Below are 20,330 nucleotides of genomic sequence, written 5' to 3'. Positions count from 1 at the left end.
TTCATTGCATGGATATGCCATAAGTTATTCCAGTGGTACACTATTGAGGACATTTTGATTGTTTTTAATTTTTGGTGTGACAAATAATTTGTGATTAATAATTTTATGCATACACAATTTTGCACATGTGTAAGTATATTTTTGGATACATTTTTAAAAAGTGAAATTGCCAGATAGGCCAAAGGTTATAGGCATTCATTTGTGAGCGAAATATTTTTGTGTTCCCAAAATGAAACAGGATCATATTTTGAAAGAATGCATTTGCGTTCACTAAGAAAGTGTTTATTTGTGGCACTGGATTTCAAACTTTTTTTTATTGAGCACATCTAAAAAATATTTTACATTGTAATTAATACACTCAAAAACAATTAAAACACAATTTTCACGAAACTGTTTTACCCTTATCACATGTGATGTATTAGTATTTTCTTTTTCTTTTCTATTCTTTACAAACACTGATAACAATCCCTAAATTAATTTCATAACTCACTAGTAAGGCATAACCTTCTTTGTGAAATACACTGATATAGAGTTTAGTTGACCAACTCTGTTACGTATAGTACACGAGGATCCCTAGTTGGACTGTACAGTCTCCCAAGAATTTCCTGTAATTCTTTTGCAGGTTCAAACAGACAAATAAGCATGGGCTTTAGTAATTTTTATAAAGTCTCTTAGAAATAATATTTTGTTACCTCTGGACCTAGAAGGATGATATTTTAAAATAATAGCATATGTTGGTATAATATATAGAGAGAGCTATAAATATAGAAAAATGTAGATACGTAAATAGGGATTGGGTATAAACCAGTCAGTTTCTTAGGGATTATATAAGATAGAATGTTACATATTTCTGACATAATACATAATTTGTATGTATTCTTAATGTGGGAGATTCTGTGATATGCTAAATGTCTGGTTATGTTTAGAGTTTTTAGTGCTTAGTGTCAGGAAGATTAAAAAATACATTAAAAGTATGTTTTGAAACTACCTGTTTTGGTTTTAAGAACAAATGTACCGGCCAGGTGCGGTGGTACATGCCAGTAATCCTAGCACTTTGGGAGGCTGAGACGTGCGCATCACAAGGTCAGGAGATTGAGACCTTCCTGGCTAACACAGTGAAACCCTGTCTGTACTAAAAAAAAATGAAAATAAAAACAAATTTTAAAAAATTAGGTGTGGTGGCACACGCCTGTAGTCCCAGCTACTTGGGAGGTTGAGGCAGGAAAATCGCTTGAACCCTGGAGGCGGAGGTTGCAGTGAGCCGAGATCGCACCACTGCACTGCAGCCTGGGCAAGAGAACAAGAGAACAAACTTTGTCTCAAAAAACAACAACAAAAACAACAACAAAAAAACAAGTGTACCAGGAGCGGTTGCAATCCAAGCTAACTTGGTGTTTTACTGGCAACTGCAGTGAATGAATATAGAAAAAAATTATTTGACTAATATTTATAATATATGATAAAACACTTGTGGAACTTAATAAATAATGTGAATAGAACAATTTATTCTTAACATGGAGCATCTTAACTATTAGTTGATTTGTAAACATCCATCAACAATGCAGTTCATAGTTGATAATTACAATTTAATCAAAATGACTCAGCTGAAGCAAGCACAGAAAAAAAAAGACACCACCACCGAGTATTTGCTTTACACCATTTACTGTGCTAGGAATTAGAGAGACAAAGTTGAAAAACATAATTTCTGCCTCATAGTAGTCTTATATTCTAAAGGAAAATACTTCTTTTATTTATTTATTTATTTATTATTATTATACTTTAAGTTCTAGGGTACATGTGCATAACGTGCAGGTTTGTTACATATGTATACTTGTGCCATGTTGGTGTGCTGCACCCATCAACTCCTCAGCACCCATCAACTCGTCATTTACATCAGGTATAACTTCCAATGCAATCCCTCTCCCCTCCCCCCTCCCCATGATAGGCCCCGGTGTGTGATGTTCCCCTTCCCGAGTCCAGGTGATCTCACTGTTCAGTTCCCACCTATGAGTGAGAACATGCGGTGTTTGGTTTTCTGTTCTTGTGATAGTTTGCTAAGAATGATGGTTTCCAGCTGCATCCATGTCCCTACAAAGGACACAAACTCATCCTTCTTATATTCTTATATTATATTCTTATATTATAAATACTTCTTATATTTATCGTTTAGTACTTTAGGGAATACAAGTGATTTCATTTGATCAGGTGAGGTATTTGTCAAGTATTTGTCACTAATGTAATATGTGGTTGACATTTCAACCTCACTGTTTTAGACCTTGGGTTGGAATATAGAAATAAGTATGAGTGATTGTCAATTTTGGAAAAGAACATTAATTTCATTGTTTAACACATTCAACAAATGGTTACTTATTTTCTTCTTTTTATGCTTACCAAGGATAATTATAGAGAATAAGACATCAAGAAAAAGACTAGTGTCCTTTCTCTTTCCTAAAGACTCCTCAATGTGTAGTTTTTTGTTTTCTTTTTAAGTCAGGATCTTGCCTTGTCACCCAGCCTAGAGTGTGGTGGCATGATCATGGCTCACTGCAGCCTCCAACTCCTGGCCTCAAGCAATCCTTCCATTTCAGCCTCCCAAGTTGTGAGATTGCTGGCATGAGTCACCGTATAATTTAACTGAATTATAATTTAACTGAATTTTATGAACTTCATATTATGGTAGGGTCTTTTAGACCACATTAAGGATTTCTGAATGTTGCCCTAAGAGATTTTCCCTGAATGCAAGCTGCTGTGTTAGGACAGTATATTTATCAATTTATAAGTATTATATAAGTTAGTTGGGCACTCTCCAGAGCTGCACTATTTGATATAGTAGCCATTAACCACATGTGGGTGTTTAGCAATTGAAATACGGCTAGTCTAGATTACAATGTGCTTTAAGTGTAACATACACTAATTTTACAATTTCATGTTAAGATGATATTTTAGATACATTGAGTTAAATAAAATACATTATAAAATTAATTTCACTGTTTTTGTGTTTTTTTAATGTTTCTGCTAGAAAATGTAAGTATATATTGGCTTTTAATGTACTTCTATTGGACAGTGATGAATTAGACTAGGAATATTTAAAATGTTTTAAAATATTTTTCAGTTGTTTATTTTCAATTTGTAGGATTAATTTGTTTGTTTCTTAATATGTAGTCCCCATAAAAAAGGATGAGTTTGTGTCCTTTGTAGGGACATGGATGCAGCTGGAAACCATCATCCTTAGCAAACTATCACAAGAACAGAAAACCAAATACCGCATGTTCTCACTCAAAGGTGGGAACTGAACAATGAGATCACTTGGACTCGGGAAGGGGGGACATCACACACCGGGGCCTATCATGGGGAGCGGGGAGGGGAGAGGGATTGCATTGGAAGTTATACCTGATGTAAATGACGAGTTGATGGGTGCTGACGAGTTGATGGGTGCAGCACACCAACATGGCACAAGTATACATATGTAACAAACCTGCACGTTATGCACATATACCCTAGAACTTAAAGTATAATAATAATAATTAATAAATTAAAAAAAAAATGTAGTCCCCACCTTTAAGATTTCTCTATGACTAGGGTAGCTGATATTTTGTCTTCTATTCTTAGTAGAGTATGAAAGATTATGGGCTAAGCCTTGATTTCTAAGTTGTTTATTTACAACCAAATGCATGCAGAAACAAACTGGTCAGATGAAGATACTAGCCCTAGTATGTTAACATAGTTTACCTGAAATTAACAGGTAAATGAACTTGTCCCAAGGTCTCTAAGGCCTAAATTGAGGTCCTGAACTTTCTACATTTGTTTATCTGAATCTATTACTGAGAGATCCCCTGAGAGTTAAAAAGGATGAGAATTATAGGGCAAAAAGTGGCTCAGTCATGTAAAATATGAAGCAGTTTCTGTTATCCGAAAGCTTTTTCACCAATAAATTAGGTTTATCCTCAGAAAGATGAAAAGGGGACTCCATGGTAACAATAGAGGAGTGGAGCCAGCAGAGCATTTTCTTCCAGCTTTTTAATGTGGTCTTTTAAAATATGGTTGTAAGCATAGTATAAATATAATTTTGGAGTCAGGCATGCTGGCACATGACAGGAATCCCAGCAATTTGGGAGGCTGAGGCAGGGGGATCACATAAGCCTAGGAGTTTGAGACCAACTTCAGCAACATAGCGAGACTCCATCTCAAAAAATAAAATAAAATATAATTTTGTATTTTTTCACTTAATGTATATAGGATTTTTTATCCTGTTGCTTCATATTCTCCTTGATTACTATTTTAATGAATGCATACTATTTCATTGAATAGGTATATCATAATTTACTTAACTGTTCCTCTAATTTGAGAAATCACTTGGTAATTAGGAAAGCTGAAAGCTTATTATAGCTGTATACCTTGCAATCTTCATCTTTTATGTTGATCTTTTAAAAGTATCTTAAAGATTTTTATCTACATAGTTGCTAATTATATATTTATGTTAATGTGGTAAAATGTGTATGATTCTTTTGCCCAAGTAATCTTATGAATTGTTGAAGTAAAATAATCAGAATATATTAAACTTAACTTTTAGTTCAATTTCACATTTATTGAATAGCCAAACGTTTCTCAAATATGTGAGATCTATGACATTAGGTTGGATATGGTTTACTCTTCCTAAGCAAGACTTAGATTACATTTGGAAAACGAAGTTATTCAATTTTCAGAGGCTGTTGCATGAGCAGATTTTAAATATGAAAAAAATCTGCATTGTTGTATGTCACATAGCCTTTCAATAATAAAATTTGTTTATTAAGTTGTGTTAACTATCAAAAGTATTTTTTATTAAGATGATTGCCATTTAATCTTGTGACTAGTTACTTATAACAATGCTTATCTAGTCTAAGTAGTATACTACAAAATTCCATTGACCACAAATATAGTTGATAAACCCTAATTGAGAACAAGAAGATTTCTAACAACTAAAATAGAGGTGTAGTGTTATTATATAAAACCTTATATACTTTATTCCTCAAGGAATCCACTAAACCTTTACCTAGTGTCTGTTAGCTTCTAATTTTAGACAGAATTTAGAAAGGTTACTAGACTGTAAATTTTTGAAGTTTGAATCTGCTGCTACTATGTAATTTTGGAAGAATCACTGTACCTTTCCAAAAATTAATTTTTAAAAATCCTTGACCTTTCCATGACTTTCAAATTCTGTTGTAATTGCCTATTTGAAATCTCTACTTAGATGTATAGTAGGTACTTCAAATGGAGTGTTTATTTTTCTATCTCAGTCTGTCATCTTAATCTTCCTCATATCCTAAGAACTATTTTTCACTCAAGCAAAAAGTCATCTTTGATTTATCTCTTTTTTTTCCCCACTATCTTACATTTAAGTCATCATCAGATCCATTGACTGTAACTTGAAGAGAGAGCCTGGGTTCAGGAACTTCTCTCCATTTCTTCTGCTGACACTCCAATATAAACCAACATCACCTTCCACTTGTATTACTGCCATAGTTTTATGCTACTTCTCAGTCTTTTTTCCACATGGTAGCCAGAGACATCTTTAAACATTACAAATCATATTATATTATTCTTCTACTTAAAATCCTGCAGAGATTTTAATTGTGTTGAGAATAAAAATCCAAGATCTTTGCTATGACCTACCTACAATTCCTATCTTTCTCTCTCATGTGTGACCACTTACTCAGCCATCCTAATCTCTGTACAGTTCCTTAAAATTTCAAGTTAGTCCTGATTTAGTGGTCTACTTCTAGATCTTTATTTTGCCTAGAATATGCTGAGATAGCAAATTTTTTCGTGGCCTGGTTCTTGTCATTTTATTCTCAACTCAGATCACCTCTCTTGAGGCACCTTTCTAGAAACCTAATTTAAGGTGACTGTTATGTCTCACTCTCCATTACACCATCTGTGAAAATGTATTCATATGAGCATTTGAAACAATTTTTAAATTAGTAAACATGTTGATTTTTTGTCTCCCACCCTAATTAGAACGTAAGTAAGCTACATGACAGCAGAGACTTTATCTACCTTATTGAGTGTTTGAACAGTTTATGCCACATAGAGGAGATATTCAAGAACTATTTGCCAAATAAATGAGTGATTCCAGCTAAAAATGACAGATCAGAGATTTTTAAAAATGTATCCTGTTTAGGAAAAGCCCAAAGTCATCTATTTTAGAGTAATTATCGAAAATAGTTTTATACGCTCACACATACACACACATATAAAGTAGTCAGTACTTGAAGACCTTTAAATGAAAACATTTATCCAGTTATCTAAAAGAAAATCATCTGATCATCTAGTGAATACTCAAGTATGTTAAATAAGGTATTCATGTAAACTGATTTTTAACCTCGTGACTTTTACATAGATTATGGCATGGAGCCAGGTTTGTGAGGAATATTAGAGTGGTGGGATTCCAGCATATAAAACTTGGACTGAGTGTGTGGAGTGGCTGTCATCTCTGATTCTGAAATTTTGAGCCTAAGCCACATCCTATAGGGAGCCAGAGAAAAACTGTGAAAATCATGTAATGTGTGTCCTTGGTAACTATATGATTTATGATAAATATATGCTGAAATTTTAATATCCTTTGAATATCTTAAACTTAAGCTTATGATGTTTACACTAGTTTAGGAGGGACAGCATGTTCCTAGGTTCATCTTAGATGCCTAGTTAATGCTTTTTAATTAACTGACAAAATAAATACATATGATTATTATAAACAATGAGGTATGTTTACTGTATATTTTTGTTCTTCCAGCTAAATAGTATCATCCAGTTTTTGTTTTTTAATTATTATACTTTAAGTTCTAGGGTACATGTGCACAACGTGCAGGTTTGTTACATATGTATACCATGTTGGTGTGCTGCACCCATCAACTTGTCAGCACCCATCAACTCGTCATTTACATCAGGTATAACTCCCAATGCCATCCCTCCCCCCTCCCTCCTCCCCGCTCCCCGTGATAGGCCCCAGTGTGTGATGTTCCCCTTCCAGAGTCCAAGTGATCTCATTGTTCAATTCTCACCTATGAGTGAGAACATGCGGTGTTTGTTTTTCTGTTCTTGAGACAGTTTGCTGAGAATGATGGTTTCCAGCTGCATCCATGTCCCTACAAAGGACACAAACTCATCCTTTTTTATGGCTGCATAGTATTCCATGGTGTATATGTGCCACATTTTCTTAATCCAGTCTGTCACTAATGGACATTTGGGTTGGTTCCAAGTCTTTGCTATTGTGAATAGTGCCGCAATAAACATACGTGTGCATGTGTCTTTATAGCAGCATGATTTATAATCCTTTGGGTATATATGCCCAGTTTATTTTAAAAAATAGAGTGTGCACTCACGAGTAGCCTGTATTACCAGTATTTGATAAATGGATATCCAAAACCTACACTTTCCATGGAATTTCATAAATGAGTCATCTTATTTCAGTAGTCTAGTGAGTCGCAAATATGTAAGACAAGTGTATGTTAAAATCAGTAGTCTGGTGTATGTTTGTAAGATCAGTAGTCTGGTGAGTCCCAAATATGTATAGACAAGTGGGATGTAGGATGAAGCTTGTAACACTTAAAATGTTTCTGGTCTGCTAATTATGGTATGTTTTGAAAATGCTTATTAGTTAGAACCAATTAAAAAGGAAAATGGTATATATTTAGAACGACTATCTGGATTAAATATAAAGCACTTAAGATAAATGATCATGAGACTCTCAGTTTTCTGTTTAAAAGCAAATGCTGATTTGTTAAGAAATAATTTCAGTTTAACTTTATTCATTAATATATAAAATCAATATGAAATGTTTTAAGTTAGAAGAACGTCAAATATTTGGAAGCAAAGATTAGCTGCATTTCATTACGTATTGTGTATGCAGGAAATATAAATAAAACAAACATTATTAGCATGTAGTTCTAAAGTTGAATAAAATAGAGTTTTGATATAACCCACATTCTTCTTCTTCTTCTGTAATCATTTGTTTTCTTAACTTAAAGCATTTGTGAATATAATTTGAATATCATTCAAATATAAGAAATCTATGCATAATGGACATTAATTATTTCATGTGCCAGTAGCTTAAACCACAGTTCACAATATCAAGTATACTGAGCCCTCTAGTGATTTTTTTTTTTTTTTACTGCCATCACAATTGCTGTCTGTGCACATTCCTTTTATTTTTACCAACAAGTTTATTGGTGAAAATTATTTCATTCATTTTCCTTAATTTGAAATGAAAAATAAAAAGAAACTTTATAGGGAATGGTACAAAACATGGGCTGTTTTAAATATGTTTGTAGCTTTGGAGGGTTTTTCCTTTTTAATTTGCTGTTTCTATTCAGCATGTTCTTATATTATTCTTATAAGAACATTATGAGAATATTATATATATTCTTGCATATATATACATCACTCTCTATATATATGCATATATAGAGTGATGTATATATATGCAAGAATATTATAAGGACTTTTTTGAAATGTTTATTTTGAAATAAATGTAGAGAATACTTAACCAGCAAGATAAATCATCATATTATTTTAAACAGTAAATTGGGTGGTAATTTGTATTTGAGCTAGGACAAACTGAGTTTATGTCCTGTCTCGACCAAATTTATTAGCAGTGTGGACTTGAGTAAGTTATTTAACCTCTCTAGGTCTCAGTTCCCTCTGATAATTTCTTCACGTAGTCTCTAAAATAACCTTTTAGAGATGTTTCCAGAGGAGTCTTTATAATGTCTTTTCTTCATATTGAATTTTTCTTTCATAATTTAAATATAAGCCTTCTTGTTCTCAGAAGAGAAATTTATTATTTCTATGGTTTTAAATATTTTTTATTATATTCCAAATAGGAAATATAATATGTAGCTTCCTTGCTTAAAAGAGACCTTAAATAGTAACTGTGTCACTTTTGTTCACAGTTACATCCCTAGTGGCTGAAAAAGTCCCCGGCTATTTCATTCAATAATTTGGTGCTCATTTAGTAACTTGGTAAATGAGTGAAGAAAAGGTCAGCTCCTTCAGTGTGGCATATGTGGCTTTTTGTAGTCTGCTCTTGGCCTACTTTTCCATCTTCATCATCTTTGCTACTGCTTTTCACTAGCCCTAAGTGTTTTTCTAATATCCTGTTTCTTGTACCTGATATGGCATGCTTAGTGACTGCCTCTCCCTTACATACCTCAGCATATAGTTCATATCTTTATTATAGAAACCTTAGTGATTTAATCTGATTTTAAATATGCCTTTTTCTTCCTTTAAACAACAAGCTAGGGCCAGGTGTGGTAGCTCACAACTGTAATCCCAGTGCTTTGGGAGGCTGAGGTGGGAGGATAACTTGAGCCCAGGAGTTCAAAGATCAGTCTGAGCAAGACCAGCAAGACCTTGTCTCTACTAAAAATAAAAAAGTTAGGGCCGGGCACAGTGGCTTATGCCTGTAATCCCAGCACTTTGGGAGGCTGTGCTGGGCGGATCACAAGGTCAGGAGATCGAGACCACCCTGGCTAACATGGTGAAACCCTGTCTCTACTAAAAATACAAAGAATTAGCCAGGCGTGGTGTTAGGCGCCTGTAGTCCCAGCTACTGAGAAGGCTGAGGCAGGAGAATTGCTTGAACCCAGGAGGCGGAGGTTGCAGTAAGCTGAGATAGCGCCATTGCACTCCAGCTGCAAAAAAAAAAAAAAAAGAAGTTACTTGAGTGTGGTAACATGCACTTGTAGTCCCAGGTACTCAGAAGGTTGAGGCAGGAGGATCACTTGTCTACAGAAGTTTGAGGTTGCGGTGAGCTATGATTGCTACACTGCGCTTCAGCCTGGGCAACAGAGCCAGATGCTGTCTCAAAAATCATCAACAAAACCCAGAAATTAGTCAATTTTAAGGATCATTTTAAACGTTGTCTAACTTTTGTTATGAAAACAAATATTTGTATTGAAGGAACTCCTTAGTATAATAACAATCAGTAAACGATTGTTGAATTGATTAGAATGTTATAAACCTCTATGTATGTAATAGGTTTTGTTTGTTAGTATATTCTTCTGATACTTTATTTCTTGAATTATAACCTTCAAAAACACAGAAATAAGTTTTTTACTGAAAGTTGATTATAGGGCTTTTGCTAAACTGCTACATATTTTGGTTAGATTCAATTTAGTATTTCTTTGGAGGATATTATGTATGCAGTGTATATCTTTAAACTTTTCCCCTCATTTAATTATAGTTCTTTTTGCTAGTAGCCAGCGTAAAATCATTCAATAAAAATTTATTTAGCAGCCTATTATGTTCCTGGCAATTGATTAGGTACTGGGGTAATACAAAGAGTAATAAAAAACAGAACCCTTAGTTTCAATCCAATGGGTCAGAAATACATATAAAGGACTCATTTCAATATTTGTGGTTACGGGTCATAATAATAATATATAAAGAGGATTGTCTGAGTGTCTAGTTGTCGAGAGAAGCTATGGTAGTTCCTTAAATCTTCTAAAATATGGTGAAGCGTAAAGAAATAAAGATAACAATTGTTTAGGGAATTGGAGAGAACCAGAGATTGCTTTTGAGCTTAAACTTGAATGGTAATGAAGAGTCAATGAGAAGTCTTGGAACATTTTGTAAGCTGGAATGTGACATGATCAGATTTGTAGTTTATGGATAGTATACTCTGTTTCTTGTCATAAGTCTATAAAAACTGGAAATTGCTGCATTCATTCACAGCAATATTTTAGTAAATCTTATATAAAAATGAAATGACATATGACAGTAATGATAATAGCTACCATTAATTTATTTCAATGTATTTAACAAGTACCATCTCTGTGTATGGTTTATAGTATATGATTTTTATATATTATCTAATTAAAGACTGGTTTTGAAGTTATACTATATGACCTCAAATACTAGCTTTACCATTTATAGCTGTGTGAACTGAAACAAACTTTTTCAAGTTTCAGTTTCCTCATCTATAAAATATTCTGGTATGGCTATAGAAATAATTAGGATATTTTATGTCAAGGACTCCTGTGCTTAGCCCATAGTGAGCCCTCCATAATTGTTAGCTGTTTTTAAATTAATTTTTGTAACTTCCTTGTGTTATAAAGATAACACCTTTACCTTGCAATATTACCTTGCAGATGAGGAAATTGAATTTAGAGATCTTAAGTTACCTGCAGGTCGTACTTGCAATATTACCTTGCAGATGAGAAAATATAATTTAGAGATATTAAGTTTCTTAAAAGTTATATTGCAAATAGTGGCAAAGCGAGTATTTTAACTTGAGTCTCTGACTATAAGCCCAGTATCCTGAAAAATGTGCTGTACTGTCCTTCCGAGGCTAAGTGATCAGGAGAAATTGATGAAGAAGGTATCAGTGGTACTCTCAGATGTTTAATTGGCCTGCCTAGGCCTAAGAGATACTACTATGATCTCTTTTTGTTTTGTTTTGTTTTGTTTTGTTTTGTTTTGTTTTGTTTTGTTTTGTTTTGTTTTGTTTTATTTTGAGACGGAGTCTCGCTCTGTCGCCCAGGCTGGAGTACAGTGGCACAATCCCGGCTCGCTGCAAGCTCCTTCTCCCGGGTTCACGCCATTCTTCTGCCTCAGCCTCCTGAGTAGCTGGGACTACAGGCACCTGCCACCACACCCAGCTAATTTTTTGTATTTTTTTTAGTAGAGGTGGGGTTTCACTGTGTTAGCCAGGATGGTCTCGATCTCCTGACCTTGTGATTCGCCCGCCTCGGCCTCTCAAAGTGCTGGGATTACAGGCATGAGCCACTACACCCGGCCAATGCTGTGTAGTATTCCATTGTATGAATATATAACATTTTGTTTATCCATTTATCTATTGATGGACATTTGAATGGTTTTAAGCTATTACAGGTAAAACTGCTATGAACGTTCATATACATCTTTTTGTATGTACATATACTTCTTTTTCTCTTGGGTAGACCCTCAAAGGGGTATGTTAGGTATAGGTTTAACTTTTAAAAACTTGCTAGATTGTTTTATTAAAGTGATTGTACATTTAATTTAGTTGTATGTTTGTTTAACTTTTAAAAACTTACTAGATTGGGCCGGATGCGGTGGCTCACGCCTATAATCCCAGCACTTTGGGAGGCTGAGGCTGGTGGATCATGAAGTCAGGAGATCTAGACCATCCTGGCTAGCCTGGTGAAACCCCATCTCTACTAAAAATACAAAAAAAATTAGCCATGCGTGGTGGCTGGCACCTGTAGTCCCAGCTACTCGAGAGGCTGAGGCAGGAGAATGGCGTGAACCCAGGAGGCAGAGCTTGCAGTGAGCCGAGATCGTGCCTCTGCAACTCAGCCTGGGCAACAGAGTGAGACTCAGTCTCAAAAAAAAAAAAAAAACCAAAAACCAAAAACAAAACAAAACAAAAAAAGCTTGCTAGATTGTTTTATTAAAGTGATTGTACATTTAGTTTATCTACTATCAGTATGTGTGAATTCTTTTTTTCTCTACATGCTCAACAATACTTGCAATTTAAAATATTTAAATTATTAAACATTTTGCCAATTTTTTAAATGTTAGCCATTTTAATAGGTGCATAATAGTGATTTTAATTTTTATTTCCCTAATAACTAATGATGTTGAGCATTTTTATGTGTGCTTATTTGACATCTATATATTTTCTTTGGTGAAATGATTCTTCACATCGTTACCTACTCTTAAAATTAAATTGCTTATTTTCTTTATTGTTTTGTTGAGTTTTTAATATATTCTACATATAAGTACTTTATCTGATATATGTATTGCAAAGATTTTTCTCCCATTCTATGGCTTCTCTTTTTATTTTCTTAACAGTATCTTAAAGATAATAGGTTTTCCATTTTGCTTAAGTGAAATTTACTGATTTGTTTATAGATTTTTATTTTATTTAAGAAATCTTGGCATAACTCACATCCACAAAGAATTTCTTTCATCTTTTCTTCTACATGTTTTATACTCTCAGGCTTTACTTTTAGTCAGTGATTCATTTTGAGTTAATTTTTGTATGTGACACAAGGTATGGATTCAAGTCATTTTTTAAACATGTGTATACTCATTTGTTCTAGCATCATTTATTGAAAATGCTGACCTTTGTCATCTACATTGCCTTTCAGCTCTTGTCAAAAATCAGTTGTCCAAATATGTGTGGATCTGGATTTTCTATTCAGTTCCTTGATTTATTTGTTTATGTTTATGTAAATACTATGCTGTTTTGATTTCTCTAGTGTTTTAATAATTTTTGATATCAGGTAGTTTTAGCTCCCTAACATTGTTATTCTTTTTCAAATTTGTTTTGTTCCTTCTAGGTCATGTGTGTTTCCATATGAATTTTAAAGTCAGCTTGCCAATTTCCATAGGAATGCCTGGTGGGATTTTGATTGAAATTGCATTGAATCTGTAGATGAGTTTGGGGGGGAAAAAAAAAAAAAAGAAGACGTCTTAAGAATTGTATCTTTCATTTAGCAAAATAGTGTAGTTTTCAGTATACAGGCCTTTCCCATTTCTTTTCATATTTATCCTTAAGAAATTCATAACAGAGTGCTATTTTTATTGATTAAAAAAATTGCTTTCAGGTATTTCATTGCTGGTATATAGAAATGTAATTTTCTAGTTGTTAGTCTTGCATTCTCCAGCCTTCCTGAATCCACACATTAGCTTTAGGAGCTCTTTTGTAAATTCCATCTGATTTTTTACATAGACAATCAGGTCATCTCTAAATACAGGTATTGTTTTCTTCCTTTTTTATATTAATGACTTTATTTCTTTTTTTTCCACCCCTTTTCTGATTGCACTCCAGTACAATGTTAAGTGGATAGAACCTCCAATACAATGTTAATTGGTGAGTGAGTGTAACAGCCTTCCTATTCCTGGTTTTAGAGGAAAGCATTCAGTCTTACCCTGTTAATATGATGGGAACGGCTGTAACATTTTTGTAGATGCCCTCTGTTGGGTTGAGGGATTCTCCTCTACTTCTGGTTTGCTAAAATTAAGACAAAAAATCATAATAAATGAATGTTCGATTTTGTAAAAAGCTTTTTGTGCATTTATTAAGGTGATCATGAAGTTTTTCTGTGATGTATTATGTTGTTTATAATTTTATATTTATGCTTTGAGGGGTATTAGTCTGTGATTTTATTTCATCTGGCTTTTATATTGGGGCAGTGATAGCTTCATAGAATGATTTGGGGAGTATTCCTTTTTTTACATTTTTTTTTGAAATAGTTTAAAACTCCATGTAGAATTGATATTATTTCCATCTTATACTTTAGGTGGAATTCATTTGAGAATCTCTCTGGCCCTCAAGGTTTTTTTGTTTTTTTTGTGTGTAAATAATTTTAACCTCATTCTTAATTTCTTTAATAGATATGGGGTTGTGTATTTGTTTTTGAGTGAGCTTTGGCAATTTATGTTGTTTAAGAAAGTTGCCCATTTCATCTGAGTTGTCAAATTTACTGGCATGTAGTTGTTCATTACATTTTCTTACTATACTTTTAATACCTGTATTATCTCTAGTGATGCCACTTTTCTCATTCTTGGTATTGATAATTAGTATCTTCCCTTATTTTTCCTGATCAGTCTGCCCAGAGGTTAATCAATTTTATTAATTTCAAAGAATCATCCTTTTCTGTTTTTTGTTTCATTGATCTTTATAATTATTTCCTTTATTCTGCTTTGGTTTTGTTTTTCTTTTTCTAATTTTTTATTTTGGAAAATAAAGTTATTCTTTTGAAACCTTCTTTTTTCTTTTTTAATGGATTATTTTGAAAAGTTTTATTTGTAATTGACAAATAATAAATAAAGGTACCATGTGATGTGTTAATGCATGTGTATAGTGCATAATGATCAAATCTGGGTAATTAGCATATCTGTCACTTTAAATGTTTATTATTTCTTTGTGATTATAACATTCAAAGTCCTTTCTTCTAGCTATCTTGAAATATACATTATTATTTGCTATAGTCTCTGTGTAATAAGACACCAGAACTTAATCTTCCTATCTAACTGTAACTTTGAACTCATTGACCAACCTTTTCCCATGCTTTTCTTCCCCCCGTCCTCTGTAGCTTCTGGTAACCACTATTATACTCGCTACTTCGATGATATGAACGTTTTCAGATTCCACATGTGAGTGAGATCATGTGGTATCTTCTTTTTAAATATAGTGGTTAGTGCTACAAAATTTCCCCTAAGTATTATTTTAGCAGTCTCTACAAATTTTCACATAATAAATTTTTATTTCCCTTCAGTTAAGAATACTTAAAAATTGTTTTGATTTCTTCTTTCATCAGTGGTAGGAAGTGTGCTCTTTAAGGAGGTATGCTATTTTGTTTCAAATACTTAGATATTTTCCAAGTATCTTTCTAATAAGCGTACCTGATTTAATTCCATTGCAGTCAGAGAATATGCTTTGCATGACTGTCTTCCTTTTCAATTTATTAAGACTTGTTTTTTGACCAAGAATATATTATAACTTAAATGTTCCAAGAGCAGTGGAAGAGAACATGTGTTCTACTATTGTTAGATGAATAAGTGTCAATCAGGTCAAGTTGGTTTATAGTGCCATTCAAGTCTATGGTAGCCTTGCTGATTTTCATGCCTCCTTGTTCTACAGATTTTGAAGAGTGATATTGAAATCTTTGACTATAATGGTGGATTTGCCTATTTCCCTTTGCATGTCTTCAGTTTTTACTTCATGTATTTTGAAGATCTGTTATTAGTTATACAAATGTTTAGGACTATTATATCATATTGATTAATTTACCTCTGTCATTACGAAATGACTTTCTGTTTTGCTGGTAATATTCTTGGCTTCAAAATTTATTGTTTCTGATATTAATATAGCCATTCCAAGTTTCTGCAAATAATCTCAACCAGTGTTTTGTTTACTCTCAGACCTTTAGTTTTCATATAAGACTTTTATATAGGAAAATTTTAGGAAAAAATTATTTAACTGCTCTGGGTCTTAGTTTCTTTTTGATTAAAGGGACATAATAAGAGTACCTACACCAAATAATTGTTTTGAGGATTAAACAAAATAGTATCAAAGATTCTACACCTGCACATGTTGCAGTGCAAACTCTGTGTAAGTGTAGTCTATGGCTTTTGTTCCTACTATTACAGCTGCATTTTTTTTTAAGTTTTTTTTAAAAACACATGAAATAGAATTTGCTATTGATTTGTATCTTCAAGAAGTATCTTGTTTGCTGTTTCATTAGTCATCTTTAATCTAGACTAGATAAATTAGAACATCATGATGAAATTTGTAAATGAACATGAACTAAAAAAAACCTGTCTTTAATTTTGTTTTCTCACATTACTAATTTATCATCTTTTTTACTTAAGAATTGTATTCTAAAATTTAGGTATAGAGTCATATTTTTCAAATTTATCGAGTTACCATTTCAAGTACATTCGAATTGTACAATATTTTTCAGTTATTCTCAACTGCATACACCTCCGTTTAAATAAAAGACACATTGTGAAACTACAAGTTAGTCTTTTTTTAATAAACAAAGGAAATAAATGTTTGCACATAATGATTTGTATGGGTCCTTCACATTGTTACTATTTATAATGGATGATGCCTTTTTTTTTAGATTGGACAGCTGGCTTTTAAAGGAATGAAGAGACTCAATAGAATCCAGTCAATAGTGTTTGAGACTGCCTACAACACCAATGAGAACATGCTGATTTGTGCCCCTACAGGAGCTGGAAAAACCAACATTGCAATGCTTACGGTCTTGCACGAAATTCGCCAACATTTTCAACAAGGTGTTATCAAAAAGAATGAATTTAAGGTAAGTAAATAAACCAGACAACAGCTTTTTAAATTGTAAGGAATAAAATAAATTTGCGGTTATATATAACATGAAATTTGAAAGTTCTTAAAGATATTGTACTTGAAGTCAGATAAGTAATAAGGCTTGACTTACTTCATTACTATTAAGGCAGTTCTTATTTGTGTTATGAAAATTCTATTACCATGTAAGAAGCTATGAAAATACATTTAGCTTTGAAAGCAAACCAATTTTCAAAGTGATGCAGCTGTGTAAACAAATTCTGTTCTTTAAACAGGTACACACGTATCTCACAAAAATAAGACTTTTCATATATCACTATTAAGATTTTTCACTGGAAGTAGTTACAATCATATTTCACAATAAATTGTGACTTGTATTGGCTACTGTAAGACAAATGACATGGTGGTTTTTGCTCATTAATCAAGCTAGTGTTCCTTTGGTATAGATTGTATATGTTGCTCCAATGAAAGCCTTGGCAGCTGAAATGACAAATTACTTCAGCAGACGTCTAGAGCCACTAGGCATCGTTGTGAAAGAATTGACTGGTGACATGCAGTTGTCAAAAAGTGAAATTTTACGAACTCAGGTATGTTGTTTACCTAGATTTTTTGTTTAATACCATTCTTTTTTTAGGTAATTGCAAAATTTTTAAATGACTATATCTTAAGTAACTAGAATAGGTGATACAAACATAATATAATGAACTTTTATTTATAACCATATCTTATCTCTGTACTACAAAGAGTTTTTGCTGGTACTTTGTTTTCTGGTGTCCCTTCTAACTCCTGTAATTCTTACTGCATCTTGAATATTGTTAGGTTCCAAGTCTATTGGCAGTAAGGCTATTCTTTTAAAACAGTAGGGGATGAGGATATAAATAAGACCAGAGTTTAATTTTAAGAGGAGGGACATACATAGATCTTAAAATGATTGCACTAGTATTCCAAACTATTCCATAAGAATGATTTAACATACAATAAAGCTTTTTGGTCATTCATTATTTAATCAAATACAAAGTTATTATTATTAAATCATGCACTGTATATAGCACCATATTAGAAGAAATGAATGAATGCATGACAATAAAGACACTTAAGATACAGTTTCTGTCTTCAAGAATCTTATGACTAAGTAAGAAAAAATATTTACATTTCAACTAGATGATTATTATTGAAAGCAATATGTAAGTTAGGTGAAGTTCATTGTGTTTTTAAAAAATAAAATAGGCTGGGCATGGTGGCTCATGCCTGTAATCCCAGCACTTTGGGAGGCTGAGGCGGGCAGATCACAAGGTCAGGAGATCAAGACCATCCTGGCTAATAAGGTGAAACCCCATCTCTACTAAAAATACAAAAAATTAGCCAGGCATGGTGGTGGGCACCTGTAGTCCCAGCTACTGAGGAGGCTGGGGCAGGAGAATGGCGTGAACCCGGGAGGCAGAGCTTGCAGTGAGCAGAGATTGCACCACTGCACACCAGCCTGGGCAACAGAGTGAGACTCTATCTCAAAAAAAAAAAAGAAATGTAAAAAATAAAATAGTGGATGACCAGATATTAATGGAAAAATTCATAGTTTGATGGAAAATATGGAAAATAGATAATAGAAGTTTTAAAACAGTGAGTGGATATTGATTTAAAATGTAATTAGAGTGTGAATTAATTTCCTAGGGCCCCCATAGCAAAATACCATAAGCTCAGTGGTATAGACCAAAAGTATCTGAGACAAGTCTCAATTGATTTTGAAAGTTTATTTTGCCAAGGTTAAGGATGCACCAGTGACAACCTCAGGAGGTCCTGATGACATGTGCTCAATGTGATTGGGGTACAGCTTGGTTTTATACATTTTAGGGAAACATGAGACATCTATCAGTATGTAAGATGTACCTGGGTTTGGTCTGGAAAGGCAGGACAATTTGAAGTGGAGGCTTCCAGGTCATAGGTAAATGTAAAGATTTTCTGATTGGCAATTGGTTGAAAGAGTTATTATCTAAAGAAAGGAGGCCTGTCTATTCAGCGAGAATAGTTTGTAAATGTTTCTTATCAGACTTAAAAAAGTCTATTCTATCAGTAATTCCAAAAGGAGGGAGAGTATAATGAGGCATGTCCTGCTCTCACTTCCCATTATGGCCTGAACTAGTTTTTCAGATTAACTTTAGAATGCCTTTGCTAAGAGGAGGGGTCCATTCAAATGGTTGGGGGGCTTAGAATTTTATCTTTGGTGTACAGTGGCTTAAAACAACAGTCTTAATTCTCTCACAGTACTGGAGTTTAGAAGTCTGAAATCAAGGTGTCAGCAGAGTTGGTTCCTTCTGGAGGCTTTGAGACAGTGTCTGGTCTATGCTTCCTGGTTTCTGGTGGCTGCTGGGAATTTTTGGCATTCTTTGGTTTGTAGATACATCACTCCAAGCTCTGCTTCCATCTTTGTGACCTTTTCCCCTGCTTGTCTTTTCCCCTACTCCCCTTTTTTAAGGACACTAGTCATTGGATTTGGGGCCCACCATAGTCAGGATGATCTCATCTTAACAACCTTTCCTTAATTACATCTGCAAAGATCCTTTTTCCAAATAAGGTCACGCATATGGGCTGAATGTCTACATACCATCTCCCCGACCCCCAAATATCATTTATATTTCGAAGCCCTAGTCCACAAGTAATGGTATTTGGAGGTGAGGCCTTTGGGAGATAATTGGACTTCGTTTAGGTCATGAAGTGGGGAGGACTGGGTGACAGAGTGAGACTCCATCTCAATAAATAATAATAAAGGACTGGGTGACAGAGTGAGACTCCATCTCAATAAAGAAATATTCAAAAAGACAAAGTTCTTTGTGACCTGAATAATTTTAAAGATTACAAAGGAGTCCCAAAGCCAAAACAATTTGAAAACTACCATGATACATCAAAGTGCCTTATATATGACATCGGATTATTTTTATTGTCTACATCCAGCCTGGTTTTCAACCTTATCTCCCAGATGCTTCTCAGTATAAACTATAGTCAGGCTATTTTTGCTTTTTCTAAAATAGCCTTGCTCAAATAACATTTTCTTAAATGAACGTTGCTTTTTAGTAAGTTTCCTCATGTGTTTTCTCCTTTTTCTTAGTATCTTCCTTTATCTATTGACATTTGTTCAAATCTTGCCCAGTCTTTAAAACCCAGTTCAAACCTTGTATTTACTTCTTCCCTGAATCCTGTAGCACCATTCATTTATATTCATAAAATAATACCTAGTGTACAAAATCTATGCTTTTGGACCTGATGTAGTTTTAAAAATCTGGATCACTCTCAAGTAAAATTTTGATTGCTCTTGTCCTGTATCCGAGTATGTTACTGATGCTAACGCAAGGATGTTTATGGAAAGACAAGGGAGGTAACATTTAAATTCAATTTATGAGTCAGTTACTATGCTAAATGCATATGTGCAACTTCCGTGAGTCTTCACAAGAACTCTATTGGGTAATATCTCCATTTTACAGGAGCAGAAAGTAAAACCAAAAAAATCTACTTAGATTTATGCGTAGTCTGTCCCACA

The 20,330-nt window shown here is 33.6% G+C and overlaps 1 protein-coding gene across 8 annotated transcripts in view; it reads left to right on the top strand.

Annotated features, from left to right (window-relative positions):
- ASCC3 (activating signal cointegrator 1 complex subunit 3) overlaps positions 1 to 20,330 on the top strand; it is a 384,990-nt gene that overhangs the window by 108,827 nt on the left and 255,833 nt on the right. For all 8 annotated transcript variants that reach the window (XM_003897951.5, XM_017958157.2, XM_017958154.3 and 5 more), the window contains 2 exons: positions 16,599 to 16,799; positions 17,248 to 17,388. In XM_003897951.5, coding sequence (XP_003898000.3) covers positions 16,599 to 16,799; positions 17,248 to 17,388 — 342 coding nt within the window. The remainder of the gene's footprint in view (positions 1 to 16,598; positions 16,800 to 17,247; positions 17,389 to 20,330) is intronic.

This window comes from Papio anubis, chromosome 6 (genome assembly GCF_008728515.1).
Source record: "Papio anubis isolate 15944 chromosome 6, Panubis1.0, whole genome shotgun sequence".
In the NCBI taxonomy this organism is placed as follows: domain Eukaryota; kingdom Metazoa; phylum Chordata; class Mammalia; order Primates; family Cercopithecidae; genus Papio; species Papio anubis.
Note: the sequence above shows the minus strand (reverse complement) of the source record. Positions and strands in the feature narration are given on the sequence as shown.